Below are 19,603 nucleotides of genomic sequence, written 5' to 3' on the forward strand. Positions count from 1 at the left end.
TTCCTTTGATTTACATAATCTCGCTTACCGTAGCAATTATGTCATCATTTGCATGAACAACATTAACTTCGTTTTTGAACTTGTTATGCCTGCAATCTCGAGCAAAGTGGCCTGGTTTGCCACACACATAGCAGCCTCCTTTTAGTACTTTTGGTCCGCTAGAGTTCTTGAACTTGTTATGTTCCTTCTTAGGGCCAAGATAGTTCTTCATGTCATCATGTTTCCTCTTTCCTTTTGCAATTACACCATTGGCTTTAGAGTATCTAGCGGACTCTGACTTTTCTCTATCATTCGTCTCCTCCTCGATTCAAAGGTGTTTTTAAAGTTTCTCCAACGAGAAATCCTCAGAACTATGCAATAATTTCTTCATGTATCCTTTCCACGAAGGTGGCAATTTTGCAATGATTGCACCAACTTGGAAAGCTGCTAGAATGTCTATTTTTACAACTTTTATTTTATTCACGAGAACTTGTAACTCTTGTACTTGTCCAATAATAGGCTTGGAGTCTAAAATTTTAAAGTCAAAGTATTTAAAGATTAAAAACTTTTTCGTGCATTCCTCTTCAACCTTGAATTAGAATTTGAGTGCTTTTCAAATCTCTATTGCATATTGAGTATCTGCGTACAGATCCTAGAGACGATTAGATAATGTGTTTAGAATATGTCCACAACATAACAATTCATCTTCTTTTCGTTTCTTTCCTTCCTACTTGACTTCATCAGTGTCATCCTCGGTTGGTTCTGGAATTAGTGTTAAGTCAGGATCTAAGACATAGTGAATATTCAAGGCAGTCAATAGAACTGTCATCTTGTTTTGCCAACGCGTGAAGTTTGTTCCATTGAAACGATCCAACTTGACAAGGTCCTACTTCATCACTTTGATGCTTGAAACTGAAGCATCAGTGACCATGATTTGAGATACTATAAGACTGTTAGATAATGCTTCTAAATTGAATAGATCCAGGATGGAATCGTGTAGGGAACAATTTCCTTATAGTATTTCAAGCACTCTTAAATGTCTTAGAATTTCTATGCAGGAATACTCAGCCTATACTCGAGTTTGCACAAGACGGATGAAAAATCAAATGTAGTGAAGAGAATTTGGAATTTTTCTGAAGAAGATATGTGTTTTTTGACGTAATTTCTGAATTCAGAATAACTTATTTATAGGTCACATTTGTGTTGTTTCACAAGGTTGTGATCCTTGATGAAACAACATCTGTTCAGCAACACTTTTTACCAATAGTTGTGTTTTTTCGCCTATAACAATATTTTCTAATAATTGCATGTGCTCAAGTGCCGCCTACAAGCCGTCACTAACGCCTCTACACCCATGCCCTCAGACCCGGTCCCAGAGCCAGAGTCAATGTCTCCGGTGGCGACACCAACGATTGGGTGTATGGAAGAGACAAATGGCATAATACTTGAGACCACCACACTTGTTCATATGACACTTTATCCTTTTTTTTTTCCTTTTGTTGAGTTAATGAACATAACTCTTTATAATGACTTTTAATAGAAGTGTCACTTCCTATGCGAAACTATTTCTCAAGTATTTATTGATATTTACTCACTTTCACTTCTTTTTTTAATTATTTTGGAACACACTTTATGGATAAAAAATGTATGACCAATTTTTTAGTAATGCTTTTATTAATGTTGTCTTAGTTATCTGTTCTATTGTTGTCGTGATTATATTTTTGTTTGATAATTATGTTTGTTGTGTACTTTGATTGTAGTAGAATAAGATGATAATGTCTGTTGTTTACTTTGGATGTAGTAGAATAAGAGGTGTGGGTTACATTAAATAGTACATATCTTTGGATGTAGTAGAATAAGATCATTAGCCAAAGTAATTTACTACCATTGTCTAAAGTTGTAAGACAAGAGACTTATATTTACTCACTATTTTATCCTACTGACTCACCTCTAATTTACGCCTAAAAACAACCTACAGTTGTCGCGGACTCACTCTTTTCTCCTACTGTCTCACTCCTTCACTATACACATTCTTCTTTGTCTACTGTCAACCAACAAACACATACATATAACATTGTTTATCTTCATTAATTTAAAGAAGATGAATATTACAAGCAGACCTCGAGATCTCTTTAAAGTAGGTTAAAGCTCTAGGTCAGGTTTGCTCGTAGCAGCAACTGATAGATTTACTAAGGATTAAAGGTTGAGGAACTGTAAACCAAATTGATTCTACAAAAACTACAACAGAGAATATGATTCATAATCTAAATAAAACCTTTTGTAAACAACATTCTTTAAGAATTTCTATAAAATTCTAAATATGAATAGAGTAAAAAATAAATATTAATGAGGTTTATCCTATCATTTAAACCAAACAAATATTGGGTAAAAGGAATATGTCACTATCAATAGGAGAAAATCTCAATAACCAAAATCATACAAAAATGGGCATCATGAAACACAAACTCACTATCTGCAACATCTTTGGAAATTCCAATCCGTTCCAACTTTCAATCAATGAAAAATATGATTTAAGATCCATTCGAGTGGAAATAACTACTTTAAAAAGTGGGGGTTTTAAAATGTCACTTATTTATTCAATTTATGAAGGTTTATAAAAATCTATTTAAAATAACCGCCGCAATCAAATGTATTTTTTTTGTAGTGACGAGGTGGGGGAGAACGACACTTCAACAACCAGGACAATGATATACTAGCGGCGAGGAGAGTAAGGAATGTACGAAAGAGAAAATAGAGATAGGAGAGTAAAGGTTGGTGAAGAGATATAGCGCAGAGAGAAACACGAGAGAGAAACAAGAAAAATTTACTCCAAAATAATAATAAGGGCACGAAATGGTAAAAAAAAGTAGTATTTTACTTCTAATTGTGGGGATTTAAAACTTCCCTAAAATAAGGACGTATTTATCCCGCTATGTGTATAATATTACTTTTTAATTCAATTTATAAGGATTATTATACACCTCCTCAAAATAGCTGCCTCAATCTAGTGTATTTTTTTTAGTGTTAGGTTTTAATTGACAGGTTAGAGAAGAGACGTTTTGTGAAAGATTGAGAGGTTGAGTGATCGGAACCCAAGGAGAAGGGACATTTTGTAAAAGAGGAACTTGTGAAATTGTAATATAGAAGATAGAATTTCCACGAAAATGCAAGGGTGGTTAATAAAAAAAATATCGCGTGAACTGAGAGAATGGAATAAGGTTGTGCGATGAGAGAATGAAGTTGAATGATGTGCGACGAAAGAATGGAGTTGTATGATGTGTGATGAGAGAATGGAGTTGTGTGATGTGCGATGAGAGAATGGAGTTGTTCGATGAAGATTTTGGGTTTAAGATAGAAAGGGGTGTTTTGATGGAAGAGAATAAAAAACTTATGGTTTGTTAAGTGTTTAGATTAGTTCATTTACACAATATTAACTTAAGAAAATTTACACTCGTTATTCACTTAACTAATTACTAGAATTAATACTTTGGATTATAAAATTAAATAATATTTTAGTCCATCAAAATTTACACCCGTTTTATATTTAACAGGAGTAATAGATATTTGATTATAATAATATTTTGAATTAACATCCATTTTAAAAATAATAGAGTGTCTTTGTCACGTGCTAATACTTAAAATGACACTTTAGTTACAAAATTGCCATCGTATTTCTTATTTACACTCAATTTTAGTATAATAGGTGTAAATTTTTAAAGTTATATTCTTCTTTTTGCACTAGTGGGGATGAATTGTTAAACTCTAACTTTGTCTCAAATAAGTTGAGTATCTTTGTCTTGTCCTTATTCTTATATTGGAATAAATTTTCTTTAAATAAAAATGGTCTCTTTCCCCAAATTCATAATTTGGGTCAAACCCAAATAATAAAGTAAAATAATTTCAAAAAACTCAATTGAACTATTACTTGTTATAGTTCATACTTGTTTCCTATCAAAACTAGATCGATCACAAGTGTTGCATGAACATTAACACATATACCGAGTCCATACAAATAACATGTAGAACGAGAAAACCTTTTGCCTATAATGCTAGCTGTGATTGAACAATACTTTTAAAAGACACAAACTTTGAATCCTACTACTGTTAGATTTTTGTGAGCACTTGAATGAGTGACTAACACCTTAGCACAAAATTTCTATTTATATAACCACTTATGGGCACCATTGTAAGACCCCAATTTTGACCCTAATATCCCTCATGTAATTTCATCATAAGCATTAGCATTGGGATCATACCTTGGCATCCTCCTTACCCCTCTTTCATTGGGTTTGTCTTGGGAGAGATCACCAAGCACTTTGTGACAGTATCATACTTGTATATTATCATTTTACTAACCAAAATACCAAAAATATGTCTTTGCATTTGCCTAACTCTTTTGTAGGTAGGACATGATCTCCATTGGTCTATCAAGTCCATATATAGGGTTTGAGACCCTCATGACAAAGAGCACAACCATGAATTGATCCAAGAATGGTTATGAGCATCATATATGAGTTTCATTGATTCCTATATGTTATATTGATCAAGTTTTCTTCAAGAGTTTGAGGGTGATTTGCCTTGGAAACCCTAGTTTGACTGGGTATCCTGAGTAACTTCTCCAACAAGCTATCTCACCAATTGATCAAATTTCTCAAGGGGCACTTCAAAATTCATCATCTTATGCATATATGATCTACCATGAGCCAAGAAAATCAAAAGAATTGAAGGTTAGCAAATTGGTTGAAGGTGGTTGGCCAGATGAATTCATCTGATCAAAACTAGGTCTCCCTAGACCATATCTCCTACAATTTTCACCATATGAAAATGATTCCATGTTGAGACCTAGAGCTAGTTTTGCTTGGAAAATCATTTTCTATGTTGAAACATTATAGGTCATTTTGTCTAAACCTTAATTTGAAAGTCAACTTCCCAAGACCATAACTTTCTCAATTTTTATGAGATGAAAGATTCCCAAGTTGCACAATCAAATTCAAGGTGTATACTTCAACTTTGATGTTTGTAGTGAGAGTTAATTCAACTATTTTGAGCATGTGATATGAGGTTAAATTATAGGTCACTTTTGGTCTATACCATTGAACGAGTGATTTTTCCAAACTTCAAAAATACATAACTCTATCATTTCAAATCCAAATGACATGATATTGTGACCATTTTAAAGGTTTTTGAAATATCTACAACTTTGATAAAGACACTTGTCTTATTTTAAGCTCACACAAAAAGTTAATCAAGGTGGAATATTGAGATATATGACTTGACACTTAGAAAAAATTTCAACATGTTGAAATTTCCAAACTTCCACCTCAAAATTCTTCATGTTCCAAGCTCCAAATGAAAAAGTGTTGAACATAAAAGTTGTTTCTCTTGATCTAACCTTTCCAAAAAGTCCAATTTCATCCATTTTGGACAAGAGTTGCTAGGGCTGCGCATGGCTGGAACATTGCATCATCATTTGGAAAAGATCAAACTTCAAGCTTCCATATACATTTGCCTTGCATTCCAAGTTGATTTCAGACTTACTCTCGCTCAATTATGGATTAAATGGAATAATCTCATGGGCATGTACACGCCCATACACAAATGCATCATTCATTGCCAATTTTGGAAACTTATTTGGAAGGTGCAAATATCATGTGATTCAGCTATAAATAGAGCTCCCTATGCTCAGAATTAAAAAACCCTTCGCGCCATATTTGATCCCAAACACCAAACCCTTCCATTTGAGAGGATAATCCTGAGAATTTCCTTTGGAAATTGAGTTTGAATCTCATTGTTTTGAGATTTGTGACATCTCCCCAGCAGAGTCGCCACTTTTCTGTAGCGGTGTATTCGTCGCTATATGATCTATCGATTAAATCATAAGCTAAGATATACATTGAAATTTCGAGTCGCCACCGCACTTTTATTTATCCAAAGGACTGGCTAAAAAGCGAACAAAAGCCTAAGAAGTTTTACACGTAGAAAACTAATAAAAAGATCAGAGATTCTGGGTAAGGGGTAAATTACGCAACGGGAAGGTGTTAGGCACCCACTACGTCCTAGGTACTCCTAGGGAGCCCTTTTCACACTTGTTATGCTAAATTGTTATTTGTTATGACAAAAAGATTGTGCAAACATGATTGGGATGGTGAGAAAAGAATATACATTTTATTATTGGGTTATTGGGTTTGAACGGATAAACCCGCTGCCTACGTACCTTCCATCAAAGGTAAGGATCAAAACGCCGTAGTTCGGCTAAAAGATTTCCAAAAGTTGGTGGATTCAGTTTTAAACACAAGCACTGAGGCTTTTCTTTATCAATGGGAGAACACTCGACCAAAAACAACATCCACCATGCGAGGATAGCTTCGACGTACTTGAGGGGTTAGCCCTGTTTTCAGTACGGAAGTCTTACTGTCGACTCACTAAGGATAGGCAAGATTTACATCAACCACAAAGATAATTGAAGCCTATGGCTAATGTGAAAAGATTAACAATGGACAAAGCCAAAACAAGTGAATGAGTGAAGTTAATTGATTGTGATTATGAAAGTGAGAGTCAAAGTATGATTAAGATTGATTCAAAAGAAGTTAATTGATTGTGATTATGAAAGAAGTATTATGAAAGTGAATGAGTGAAGTTAATTGATTGTGATTATGAAAGTGAGAGTTAATTGATTGTGATTAAGATTTTTTTTTTTGTAATCCCCAGTTTGACTGGTCTGCTGATTCTCATGATACAGCTGAATGAGCTTCCTTTGTGCTCAAGAAGGCGGGTAATCTCGTCAGGAATCCCCTTCAACATCATCCTCCTCTGCCTCAGATACAAGGAATTCAAGATTGGGAGATGGCGTTGGATCATTATGTTCAATGGGTTTAGAAATCCCTGCATAATGATTCTGGATAATGAAAAGCTTTTGAATTTAAACAAGCAAATCATTTATGCAGATGAAAAATGTTTGCTTTTGTTTTTCATGGTTTTTTGTGATCACTGATTTCATGCAAAAAGCAAAAAGTGAAAACAAATGGAAAAACAAATGTTTGACAATGCATTAATTGAATGAAAACATCATTGTATTAAATGCTGCCAACAATGTCATCACTTCTCCTCTTGGCATGGGAGAAGGGTTTTGAACAAAGTGAACAAATCACGCTGACTTATGAATGACCGTAGGAACATCCACAGCGACCCAATTGTGGCAGACACCACCAGGAATGACGAAATTGTTCAGGTCTTCTGCATCATCTTCAATGATAGCAGCAGCCTCTTCTTCAGGCTGATCGTCATGGATGAATCCTCCACTTGCGAACAAACCTTGCTCATTAAGTGCCCCAGAACGGTAGCCAATGCCAACCCGGGATTGGTTAACCAGGAATAAATCCATCAACAGGAATAAATCCATCAAAAGCACTTAGGCTGGCAAAATCCTCCTCGAATTCACAACTCTCTTGCTCAGGATGATCCATCAATCTGGCAGAGTTGGCTCTGGTATAGTACCGGCGAAGTGCGTCTTCAAAATAAATGAAGATCGCAGGGTCAGACCACAGGACGGGAGACCGGAACAAAACACCTGTTTATGCAAATGATGCATGAAGTGTTTGTGCATATGCTTGTTTTTTATTTCAAAGAAACTCGAGGGTTTTACTTGCAAACTTTGAAATATTTAAGCATTGTGATCATATATGAGAATATCTCATCAGATATATCAGGTGAAAAAAAATTTCCCGGTTTTTCCATGTTTGAAAATTTTTGCAAATAAACTCCTTTGAGTTCCTTGAAAATTTTCTTTTTTTTTTGATGATATGGATGTAGATGAATGCGTGAATGCATGAATGCAACAAACACACTCAAGGATCAAGCAAGACACACCAGACAAAGGTCGTGGGAAAGCTCATTGTATCCCTAATATCAATCATCCATTTTGGCGGATTTAGGTTTTCACCTTATCGACACCCAAGTTCCATTGATATTAACGGTACGTGAACCGGTTCAAACATCCCTAATATCAACCAGCCGCTTTGATGGATTTTAGGTTTTACACCTTATCCGGGATCCATTGATATTAACAATGTTTGAACGACTCAACCACGAATCACGGGTTTGCTGAGAGTCACGAGCATGGAGTCTCGGTTAAGAACCACCCAAAAGGAGTGTACTAGGGTTTAAACCTGCCAGACATGTTCTACCAGAGGTTCCCATAATCATCGTTCCATCTTTCGAATATTATCGGAGGAACGAATACTCGTATTCCAAGAATATTCTCAAGAGAAACTCTTACGAGTGTAGTATCGCGTAACAATCGCATCAGAACTGACATCTGAACGACCTCCGCACTACGGTCCTAAAAATAGGCCAAGATGGGTTTGGTAAACTAAGGTCCTTGGCTTCTGCGGAACATGATTGAAAGAATAATGCCTAACCACAAATAACTTGTGTGACATTATTAATTCAACATGACCTCCACCAAGTGAATGGACTCGCAAGTCAACTGGCTAAGGAATACTCCACACCAGTCAACAAGACTATGCCATTCTCCTATCCTAGAGTGCACTCGAGTTCGGGTATAGAACTCATCTCACAGATCACCAAAGCAAACAGCAATATGTATATCAAGCAATTCACACATTACAATCAATACAGTGATCCCAAATTGTACAAAAATATGTCATATAACAAATAATAATATCATACAACAATGGTGAAAAGTAGGCAATACCACCAAGGATTCTGGTGAGATTTCCCCAGCAGAGTCGCCACTTTTCTGTGACATCTCCCCAGCAGAGTCGCCACTTTTCTGTGACATCTCCCCAGCAGAGTCGCCACTTTTCTGTGACACCTCCCCAGCAGAGTCGCCACTTTTCTGTGACACCTCCCCAGCAGAGTCGCCACTTTTCTGTGACATCTCCCCAGCAGAGTCGCCACTTTTCTGTAGCGGTGTATTCGTCGCTATATGATCTATCGATTAAATCATAAGCTAAGAGATACATTGAAATTTCGAGTCGCCACCGCACTTTTATTTATCCAAAGGACTGGCTAAAAAGCGAACAAAAGCCTAAGAAGTTTTACACGTAGAAAACTAATAAAAAGATCAGAGATTCTGGGTAAGGGGTAAATTACGCAACGGGAAGGTGTTAGGCACCCACTACGTCCTAGGTACTCCTAGGGAGCCCTTTTCACACTTGTTATGCTAAATTGTTATTTGTTATGACAAAAAGATTGTGCAAACATGATTGGGATGGTGAGAAAAGAATATACATTTTATTATTGGGTTATTGGGTTTGAACGGATAAACCCGCTGCCTACGTACCTTCCATCAAAGGTAAGGATCAAAACGCCGTAGTTCGGCTAAAAGATTTCCAAAAGTTGGTGGATTCAGTTTTAAACACAAGCACTGAGGCTTTTCTTTATCAATGGGAGAACACTCGACCAAAAACAACATCCACCATGCGAGGATAGCTTCGACGTACTTGAGGGGTTAGCCCTGTTTTCAGTACGGAAGTCTTACTGTCGACTCACTAAGGATAGGCAAGATTTACATCAACCACAAAGATAATTGAAGCCTATGGCTAATGTGAAAAGATTAACAATGGACAAAGCCAAAACAAGTGAATGAGTGAAGTTAATTGATTGTGATTATGAAAGTGAGAGTCAAAGTATGATTAAGATTGATTCAAAAGAAGTATTATGAAATGGGATTTGAAAAAAAGTCAAGGACTTGGGTCCAGGTTTTTAGTTTGAAAACATGAAGATGTTTGCACAATATCTATGTTAAGTTTGAAATCAAAGTGTGAAAAGGATTAGGACATAATGAATGATGAATGGATGAAGATGGATCGTAAAACTTCTTAGAAGGTTCACTTCTTGAAATCATATGGGAGATGATTCAAGTGTGTCCTTTGGAATAGGCAATGGATAATAATAAACAAACAAAGCAAAGAAAGGCGGATATCGGATGCCAATCAATGGTCTTATACCAATCTCCTAAAACAAAACGGGATATCAGAGGCCACTCTATGGACTTACACTAATCTCCACAGGCAAAGAAATAAAAGCGGATACCGGATACCAATAGATGGATTTACACCAGTCTCCTAAAACAGAACAGGATATCAGAAGCCACTCAATGGACTTACACCAATCTCCTCAAAAGAAAAACAAAGATGAGAAATGGAAGTTAACTGCCAATCTGTCTGGACTTAGGTTAACTTCACAGTATGGTCCTAGGAAATCCAATGCCACATTGCAGGGACTTACAATGGATCCTCACGTACAAGAACAAAAGCAACACATGGTCATAGGAATGCAAATGCCAACTTGCAGGGACTTACAGTTGCAACCTCGCATAAACGGAGAAAGTAAAACATGGATGTCAGATGCCAATCTGTCTGGACTTACTCTAACATACACAGTATGATCCTAGGAAAACAAATGCCAACTTGCAGGGACTTACAGTTGTAACCTCACATACAAACAGATAAACCAACTTATGATCACAGGAAAAGCAGATGCCAACTTACAGGGACTTATAACTGCAACCTCTCATACAAATCAAACAGATCAAATTATGATCACAGGACAACAGATGCCAACTTACAGGGACTTATAACTGTATCCTCACATACAAACAGATAAAACAGAAGATATGAGTGACCAATGAGGTCTTACACTCTATCCTTCCATATCATAGGAGCAAATGCCAAAGCAATGGACTTTCAATTGTCCTCAATGGGCAAACAACAATGATAAAAGTCACACAGACAAATGGTATGATCATGCACTAATGGCAATTGATGATGATGATAAATGCATAACATACAGGCAAACAAGTGCACATGAAGCAATCAATCAATCAATGAATATCAGACAGCACACTCTATAGCCAAAACAATGGGGGCTCACACAAGAGGGTTTGACTTTGAAAGTCCACTGTAATTGGTAAAGGTCGCTCTTAACCTTGCCATTGAGAGGCTAAGGTGAAGCAGATGAAAAGGAGATGAGGGGTGTGCCTCATTGCTTCTATCTCAGATCAGAGAGAGCATCAAAGAAAGTGTGGGAGCTCAGAAAGACGGAGCTCTCTGCACATTATTGACTCGATTAGATCTTGGGATCTCAATGCTTCAACCATGTAATGGGAGCAAAGAGAGGACACACTGAATAGTGGGGGATAGATTGCTTATCCCTACCTTCCACCAATTGCCTTACTTGAAGGACTTTTCCTGCTTGGGACAAATATAAACAAACACAGGCATTGCCTCTTAAGGAGGACTTCAGACAGTTTGCCCGGTCAAATAACAGACCGGGTCTCCAGACTACATGAAGAAGAAAGGTTTATACCTCAAAGCAAATGCTAAATAGCAAAGCTAGCAAGTTCAAAGAACTTAAGCAACTAAAGTACCTGAAAAAGTCAAACCAATTAGTAAACAGCTCAACAGTCAAAATCAAAAGGAAATGAACCAATAGTCAACCACAGAGGGACCAATTGTGCAAGGCACAAAGACTCAAGCATATGAGTCACCTACAAAACAGAGGTTAGCACATTAAACAATCAAACTAAAACACATTTGAATGATCCTCAAGGCATTGGTGCTTAACCTGAAACAGATGAACTCAACATAAGCTTAGAAGACCACTAGGACTAGCCTAGGGTCAAAGATGAAAGAAAAAAGTCAAGGCAGCAAGGAAAAGTCAACCCAAACCAATTCTAAACATTCAAGAAGCATTCTCAATTGGATTCATAATTATATCATGCATCAATGTCATTTCATATGCAAAAGGATGCAAAGCATGGCAAGAAGGAGCACAAATAGGTCAACAGCAAGACCTCTTTCAAAAGTCAACCCAAACAATCTCAAAAATCATGAAATAAATCACACTCAATCCTAACATCTAGCATGGCAAGCATGTCAAATTTCATTGCATTTGGATGAGAGGAAGGCAGTCAAGTAAAATCATGAAGTCAAACCAAATTCAAGTAAGCATGATGAAAGTCAACAAGCATGGGTCAACTTCAAAAAATCATATCAATTTGAAAACAGAAGAGAAATGAATGAGATTAACACCAATGCAAAGCTTGAGATGTCTAGTTATCACATATGGAATTTCATGGTCATACAATAAGATTTGAGAATTTCACAAAAGATTTGGCAACATGTATCACATAAAGTCAACAAATGACTAAGCATGGAAGAAAATTCACAATCAAATGGAAAACAGCATGATTAATTCCAAGAAAATTCATACACAAACTAGACATGTGATAGATGATTCATGCAAAATTTGGGGTCATTTGGATGTAGGGAAGCATGTGAACAAAAATTGGGAAAATGCATGTTCATGTTGTGACACCAAATGCAACACATAACTTCAAAAAATTGTAACTCACAAACCACAAATGATAAATGCACAAACTTTATATGGAAATGAAGGTCAATGTGTCTAGTTTCACCACAAAAAATTTCAGGCTCATTGGATGCAACATGAGTATTTCACAAAAGGAATGGCACGATGTATCATTTATGCATACATGTCAAGAAAATAATTATCAATTAAAATCCAGCCAATGGAAAATTAATTAAAAATCACAATCAAATACTAGACACATTCATGAGTATGAGGAAAAAATTTCATAATTTTTGGATGAAATGTGAAAGAGAAATTAATTGTGGAAGTTGGATGAATAAATGAAGCAACATGAGCAAACAACATGGTGAGCAAGTCAACTAATGGTCAACGCAGTGGCATTAGTGTAATTCTGGGCTCACTAAACCAAACTGTGCGTTTTGGCCCTGCAAAACGAAATGTTTTGATTGGCTCTCAGCCAATAAAACAGTAACCAGCCAATCCATTTCAGAGTTCTGGGTTTCTAAAAAAAAACCCTAGGGTTCAAGCATACAGCAGGGCATGGCAACTATCGATCATGAACAACAAACAACAAAACAGCATCAATGATCAATCATGGCAAGGTAACATCATCATTAAGCAATATCAACCAACAACAAAACAAGCATATTCATGGGAAGTTCTGGAAATGATAGGGTTTACACAGCAGTATGCATCTTCATCCTCTCTAAGCAAAATTCGACCAACAACAGAACAAGCACATTCATGAGAAAATTCTGGAAATGCTAGGGTTTCAACATCAGTCATCATCATCAAGCAATTAATTACAATAAAAATCCAGCAACAGCACATAAACAGCATGGCTTTCGAACTCATGATTCAATCATCAGTATTAACAAAAAAATTCGAAAGAAAAAAGTGCATCAACAGCATGGCAATGGCATAATGAACATCATGCAGCAAAAATAAACAACACACACATGTATGAAGCTGGGATTTCTGGAGAAAAATAACAGGGTTCATCATGGCAGGGTTTAGCAGCAAGGCAATGGTTCAAACTCATGATTCAACAACAATCGACATTCTAATCCTCATGGCAATGAGACAATAATAATCATGCAACAACAGACAAACAAATAACCCAAACACAATCCATGTAAATGTGCTGGAAAAACAAATAGGGTCCACCATAACAGAAGCATATGTTCATCACCTTCATGCAATCAAGAAATTCGAAATGCCCAGAAATGCAAACTAAACACACTAATAGCTTCAACAAACATCAGGCAGCATAAATCTAACAATGGTTCTCATTGAATCAATAACATATGAGCAAATCGATTGGAAACAACTTCAAGCATGAAAAATGAAAACCATGTTTCTCTCAGCATAACCAACCATTTCAAACCATTTAAAGTTCATGACAATCAGCACAACACAAACTAGCTAAAGCATATCATGGCATAGAGAATGAAGAGATCGAGATTTTTACTTGGTTATGAAGAAAATATGAAACAGGGTCGTGTTGAGTGATTCAGGTGTAAACAGATGATGCTTGTGCTTTGTAGTGATGGATGATGAAGCTTTTCTAGCTCAGCAAGGCATGAAGGTGTCCAAACCACAAGCTGCCATTGTTGTATGCTTGAAGATGCAGAACGAAAGGGAAGGTTCAGCTGGGATTTTTTTGCTCGAATAAGCCTACAAATGCTATCTAGATGATGGAACCATGAAGAAAGTTCGAAGGTTTTTGAGAGTTCTATGCAGGAATTCTGTTTTTGCCAAAATGCCAAATGAGAGAGTCAGAGGTTTTTCTGGTCGTGGCTGCTAAAAACTAGGGTTGGAAGTGACAGAAATATTGCTTATATGTGACTGTTTAATGTCCCTTAATCAAGTCTTAAGCTCAGTTAGCTTAAATGAAGTAAAATGTAAATTTGCTAATCTTGTACCAAAGATAATATGGAGGTGGTATGGTACACGAATGGGCCTGGAAAGGCTGCAGAAGGACAACATGTTTGCTGTTTTTTGGTTGCACATGAAAGGCTGTACCTTGCTTTGTTTACATGAAGCCATTTTGCAAAGTTTCCAATTTTGTACCTTATGCCAAAAATAGTGATATGATAATGGTATGTGCATGATTTTAGGCTTTGAGCAAGTTTCAAATATGATTTAAAACATTTCCCAATTGGCCAAAGTGAGAAAAAGTCCATAATTCAAAAAGTCAAACTTGAGTCAAACTTGATTTTAAAAGAAATAGGTCCAAAAATGCCATTTTGAATGGTAAGGTTTTGATGAGTGAAATTTATATTTTGGAAAGAGGATGAAAAATGTGGTTTGTAGGAAAAAACCCCACCAAATTTGGCCTTATGGTTTGAGAGATATGGCTCTTTGAAGTTCACAAATTTCTGAAAATGAATTGATCATATCTTGACAACCACACATGGGATTTGAGAGTTCTTGGACTTTTTGAAAATGGGAGAACAAGATCTTCAACTTTCATGTTTGGCAAAAATTCATTTGAAGCTTGTATCATGATGTAAGTTGAGGATCAAGAAGTTTCCATTTTTGGCAGTTGAAATTACAGGTCCACTTTCTATTTCTGGAAAATTTCTGTTTGACTTGATTTTCTTCCATGATGAGGTTGAACATGATAGATGAGGCTTATATAAGCATGAATGAACTCCTTCAAATCAATTCTATCCATCAAATCATTGATTAAATCCACAGTTGACCAAGTTTGACTTTTCTAGACTTTTCTAGGGTTTTGGATGACTGAAGCACTTCTGATGAATTCCAAACCCTAATTCCTTGAGAACTTGACTTCACATGATGTCCCAAGTTGTATGAACTCTTGATTATTGATCATGGTGCCCAAATTCTGCAAGAATGGCCACCATCCACTGCTTTGACTGACTGTTGACTGTCTTTGACCTAATTGCTTCATCTGCAATCAACAAGGTTAAACTGACAATATTTTTGTACTTTTTGGTTAGTGGACATATGAAAAGCAAAGATATACAAATGCAAGACATGCTTGGTGATCAAGAAACAACCCACAAGGCAAACCACCCACTAGGAGGACAGCTAGGGTATGCAATGATCCTTGAGGTTATGATATGATATGACATGGGCCATGAGGGATCTTAGGGCCAAAATTGGGGTCTTACAGATGCCCCTATTTAAGGTCATTCTAGCCGGAGAAGTGAAGTTTAGAAATCTTCATCTCGACGCGGTAGAATGGGCTTAAATAACAGTAATGAGACAAATTTTGGTCCCTAAGAGACCTCATGATGCAAATGTATGCATGTAAAAGACACAAATTCTGTGGGGAGTATGATTCACACAGAAGAAAAGACGATCCATCGGAGTAATGCACTCACCAGGAACAGAGACTCTGACAAGACTCTATGGGGATAATAAAAGAAAAAGAAATGTGTGAACAATACACGACTCCAAACTGGGGAAGATAAAACTGACATAACGCGAACAAGACACGACTCTGATTAGGAGAACAGAAAACAGACAGGAGAACTCACTGGGGAGTGAAGGACTCACACTGGGAAAGAATTCCAAAGGAAAATAAATCCATTGGAGAGACACAAGCTGACTCCTGGAGGAGAAGCAAAAAGAAAACTTCACTGAGGAAGCAACAAACAAATGAGATGTTACCGGGCATAAGGGTAACAACACAGGAAAATCTGACTCCACAGGGGGACCGAGGTCATAATAGGGAGCAGAAAGGAGGGAACACCAAGGATACCGGGTTGTAGGCATGTAACAGGTGACCGACCAAAGACGTGAATTGGTGTGTGTTCCAAAACACTCATCATCCTGAAGGGAGCGAAAGCAAACTTGTTTATAGGATGGATATTCAATTCCACAAGGAATATGAATCTTACTCTGAGGGGAAAGCAACAAAGGATTGACCCAAGAGTGAATGAGACATATTATTCATTACCGGCAGACCGTGAATAATATACTCGAAAGGAAAATTATCCTGAACCGGTTACTGGGTTGTTTATAGGATAAAATCCGAAGACGTGAATTGGTCTGTGTTCCAAGACACTCATCATCCAAAACGCAAACTGGTTAAAGGATGGGCAAAAAAACGTGAATTGGTGTGTGTTCCAAAACACTCATCATCCGAAAGAAAGCTAGAACAGCAGACTTGTTTAAAGGATGGCTGAAAAAACATGAATTGGTGTGTGTTCCAAAACACTCATCATCCGAAAGAAAGCTAGAACAGCAGACTTGTTTAAAGGATGGCTGAAAAACGTGAATTGGTGTGTGTTCCAAAACACTCATCATCCGAAAGAAAGCTAGAACAGCAGACTTGTTTAAAGGATGGCTGAAAAAACGTGAATTGGTGTGTGTTCCAAAACACTCATCATCCGAAAGAAAGCTAGAACAGCAGACTTGTTTAAAGGATGGCTGAAAAAACGTGAATTGGTGTGTGTTCCAAAACACTCATCATCCGAAAGAAAGCTAGAACAGCAGACTTGTTTAAAGGATGGCTGAAAAAACGTGAATTGGTGTGTGTTCCAAAACACTCATCATCCGAAAGAAAGCTAGAACAGCAGACTTGTTTAAAGGATGGACAAAAAAGCGTGAATTGGTGTGTGTTCCAAGACACTCATCATCCGAAAGAAAGCTAGAACAGCAGACTTGTTTAAAGGATGGACAAAAAAGCGTGAATTGGTGTGTGTTCCAAGACACTCATCATCCGAAAGAAAGCTAGAACAGCAGACTTGTTTATAGGATGGACATTCGATTCCACAAGGAATGTGAATCTTACTCGACTGGGGAAGATCAACAAAGGACTCCAACCAAAGAGCGCATGAGACATATTATTCATAGCCGTCAAAACGTGAATAATATACTCGAAAGGAAAATTATCCTGAACCGGGTTGTAGGTTGTTTATAGGATAAGATCCGAAATCGTGAATTGGTTTGTGTTCCAAAACACTCATCATCCGAAACACGAATTGGTTAAAGGATGGCTATTCGATTCTACAAAGAATACGAATCTTGCTCAGTTGGGGAAAATCAACAAAGGATTCCAACTAAAGAGCGCATGAGACATATTATTCATAGCCGTCAAAACGTGAATAATAAACTCGCATGGAAGATTATCCTTAACCGGGTTGTAGGTTGTTTATAGGATAAGATCCGAAAAGAAAGGCATCGGGATACCAGGAGAGGTATATAATGATGACCAATCAAAAGGAGCAACAGACATTACCGACAAAAGGGTAAATGAAAGGCGAGCTGCTGAGGATAATTTGCAAGCATCCGGCAATTATCGACAGAAGACTAGCTGGGGATGCACTGGTAAACAACCAATGATCCGGGGAACAAATCACTAGCGTACGGTGAAAAGACCCACTGGGGATAAAATTGCTAGCATACGGCAATTATCCACAAAAGACTTGCTGAGGATATAAGTGCTGATCTGAGCAACTTATACAAGCAAAGGAAAATCATCATCAAATATTGAATGAAGATAACCACAAAAATTAGGGTTTACATCTACCGAATACGGGGTAGAAGACCAACAACTCCGCATGGGGATAGAACAAATCACAAATCCGCACGGGAAACCCAAAATAGGGTTTATAACAAACCACCAACTGCTGAAGAGCAGGAAAATAGGATTTACAACTACCGGGTAGTAGGTAGAAAACCAAAAACTCTGGCTGGAGAATAAAAGGTGTATAACCACAAATTCTGTCAAGAAAGCCAGGAAAAGTAGGACTTATAACTACCGGTATGAGGGTAGAGGCCCAAAAACATTCCGCTGGGGAACAACCCACTGGGAAGCACAAGACGTTTGACAAATAGCCAATTCGGGAATGATCCGAAAAGACCGACTGAATCAAGACACGTCCTAATGAGGATGTAACTCAAAATAGGAAAATCCATCCCAATATATGTGTTGGGAGGAAACGGAAGAAACCGTCATCCACGAGGATATATCTCAGTGGGGAACTGCAGAAGGAAAAACAACATTTTCTGCTTATGGGGTTGACTCTATATGGAGAGATTTATAACACCCGACATCTACTTGGGGAGATCTGTAAAGAGATCTATATCACCATAGCAGGAGACACGACAAACAAAAGATATATGGCGAGAAATGCGACATGAATATCTGAATGTTTATGAATATGCATGAATATGCGTGAGTTATGTTTGATGAATGCTGACAAAACAGAAAATTCTAACACAACCAGGTTCGGGAACAAAACGTCCGGCATTATACTTCCAGGGGAAAAACCAGCTGGAGAGCCAATCTGCGGAGATCTGCATGCTGTAAAGCAAAGATCTGCAGGTACTGCTGAAGAAGCAGAGAATCAGAGATATCAGGAAACAACCCAATCAGGGCACAGAAAGTCGCAACGGGCGAAACGGCCACCAAGACGAATCTGTAGGGGAACAAGAGAAAACCCAAGATATCTGCAGGGGATCCCAGTGTCAACTGAGAAACAAAAAGTGCATAAGCACGAACTGCTGTAGAAGCAAATCCACATAACTCCGCTGGGGGAACAGCCCACTGAGGGAGATTGATATCATCCAAATGGAATCCAACTGCATAAGCAATTCTACTGGGGAAAACCGTCGGCTACTCTCTTGGGACCAAACCACTGAGGGAGGACAGATCGAACAAGTAGATTCTGCAACGAACCAATCCACTTGGGGAGGATATACATAGCAAACTGATCACAACAAGTAGATTCTGCAATACAAGCCACTCTACTGGGGATCACAAACCGTCAGGAAATTAATCCGTTCACCGGAGGCTGAAGCCATCTGACCATACTAGGGATTGAAGGAGCAATCAACAGGCAAAACTGCCACAACAAACATTCTGCAGACTAAGCTGAGGAAAAGATGGTTGCGATACTGGGATGTCAACCCAAATCAAACAACGAGTAGGAAAATAAATCCTGCTCTGCTGAAGAGAACAACTCTGACGGAGAGATAGCAACAATTCCGCAGACGACTTCGCCGGGGAAAGGGTATAGTACCGGGTATCAAACCACTGACTTACCGAGTCTTCAAAAAAACGATCGTGCTGAGGAAACAGACAAATCCTGCTGGCACACTGCATGGGGAAAAGCGGTAACAACTCCACTTGCAACCCTGGTGGGGATATCAATAACAGCTCTACTCGCGACTCCGAGGGGAGTATCAATCAATGGCTATACTCATGACTGCTGAGGAGACAAATAAAGTCTGGGGATCTGACCCACTGGAGAAAGTAACGGGGCACCAAGATAACAAACCATCA

At 37.8% G+C, this 19,603-nt stretch overlaps 1 protein-coding gene across 1 annotated transcript in view; it reads right to left on the minus strand.

Annotated features, from left to right (window-relative positions):
* Positions 1-319: 319 nt before the first annotated feature.
* The window catches only part of LOC127131031 (uncharacterized), a 133,695-nt gene continuing 114,411 nt past the window's right edge, over positions 320-19,603 (minus strand). Inside the window, exon 5 of the mRNA XM_051059975.1 lies at positions 320-507. Coding sequence (XP_050915932.1) covers positions 320-507 — 188 coding nt within the window. The remainder of the gene's footprint in view (positions 508-19,603) is intronic.

The sequence above is a fragment of the Lathyrus oleraceus genome, chromosome 3 (genome assembly GCF_024323335.1).
Source record: "Lathyrus oleraceus cultivar Zhongwan6 chromosome 3, CAAS_Psat_ZW6_1.0, whole genome shotgun sequence".
Taxonomy (NCBI): Eukaryota; Viridiplantae; Streptophyta; class Magnoliopsida; order Fabales; family Fabaceae; genus Lathyrus; species Lathyrus oleraceus.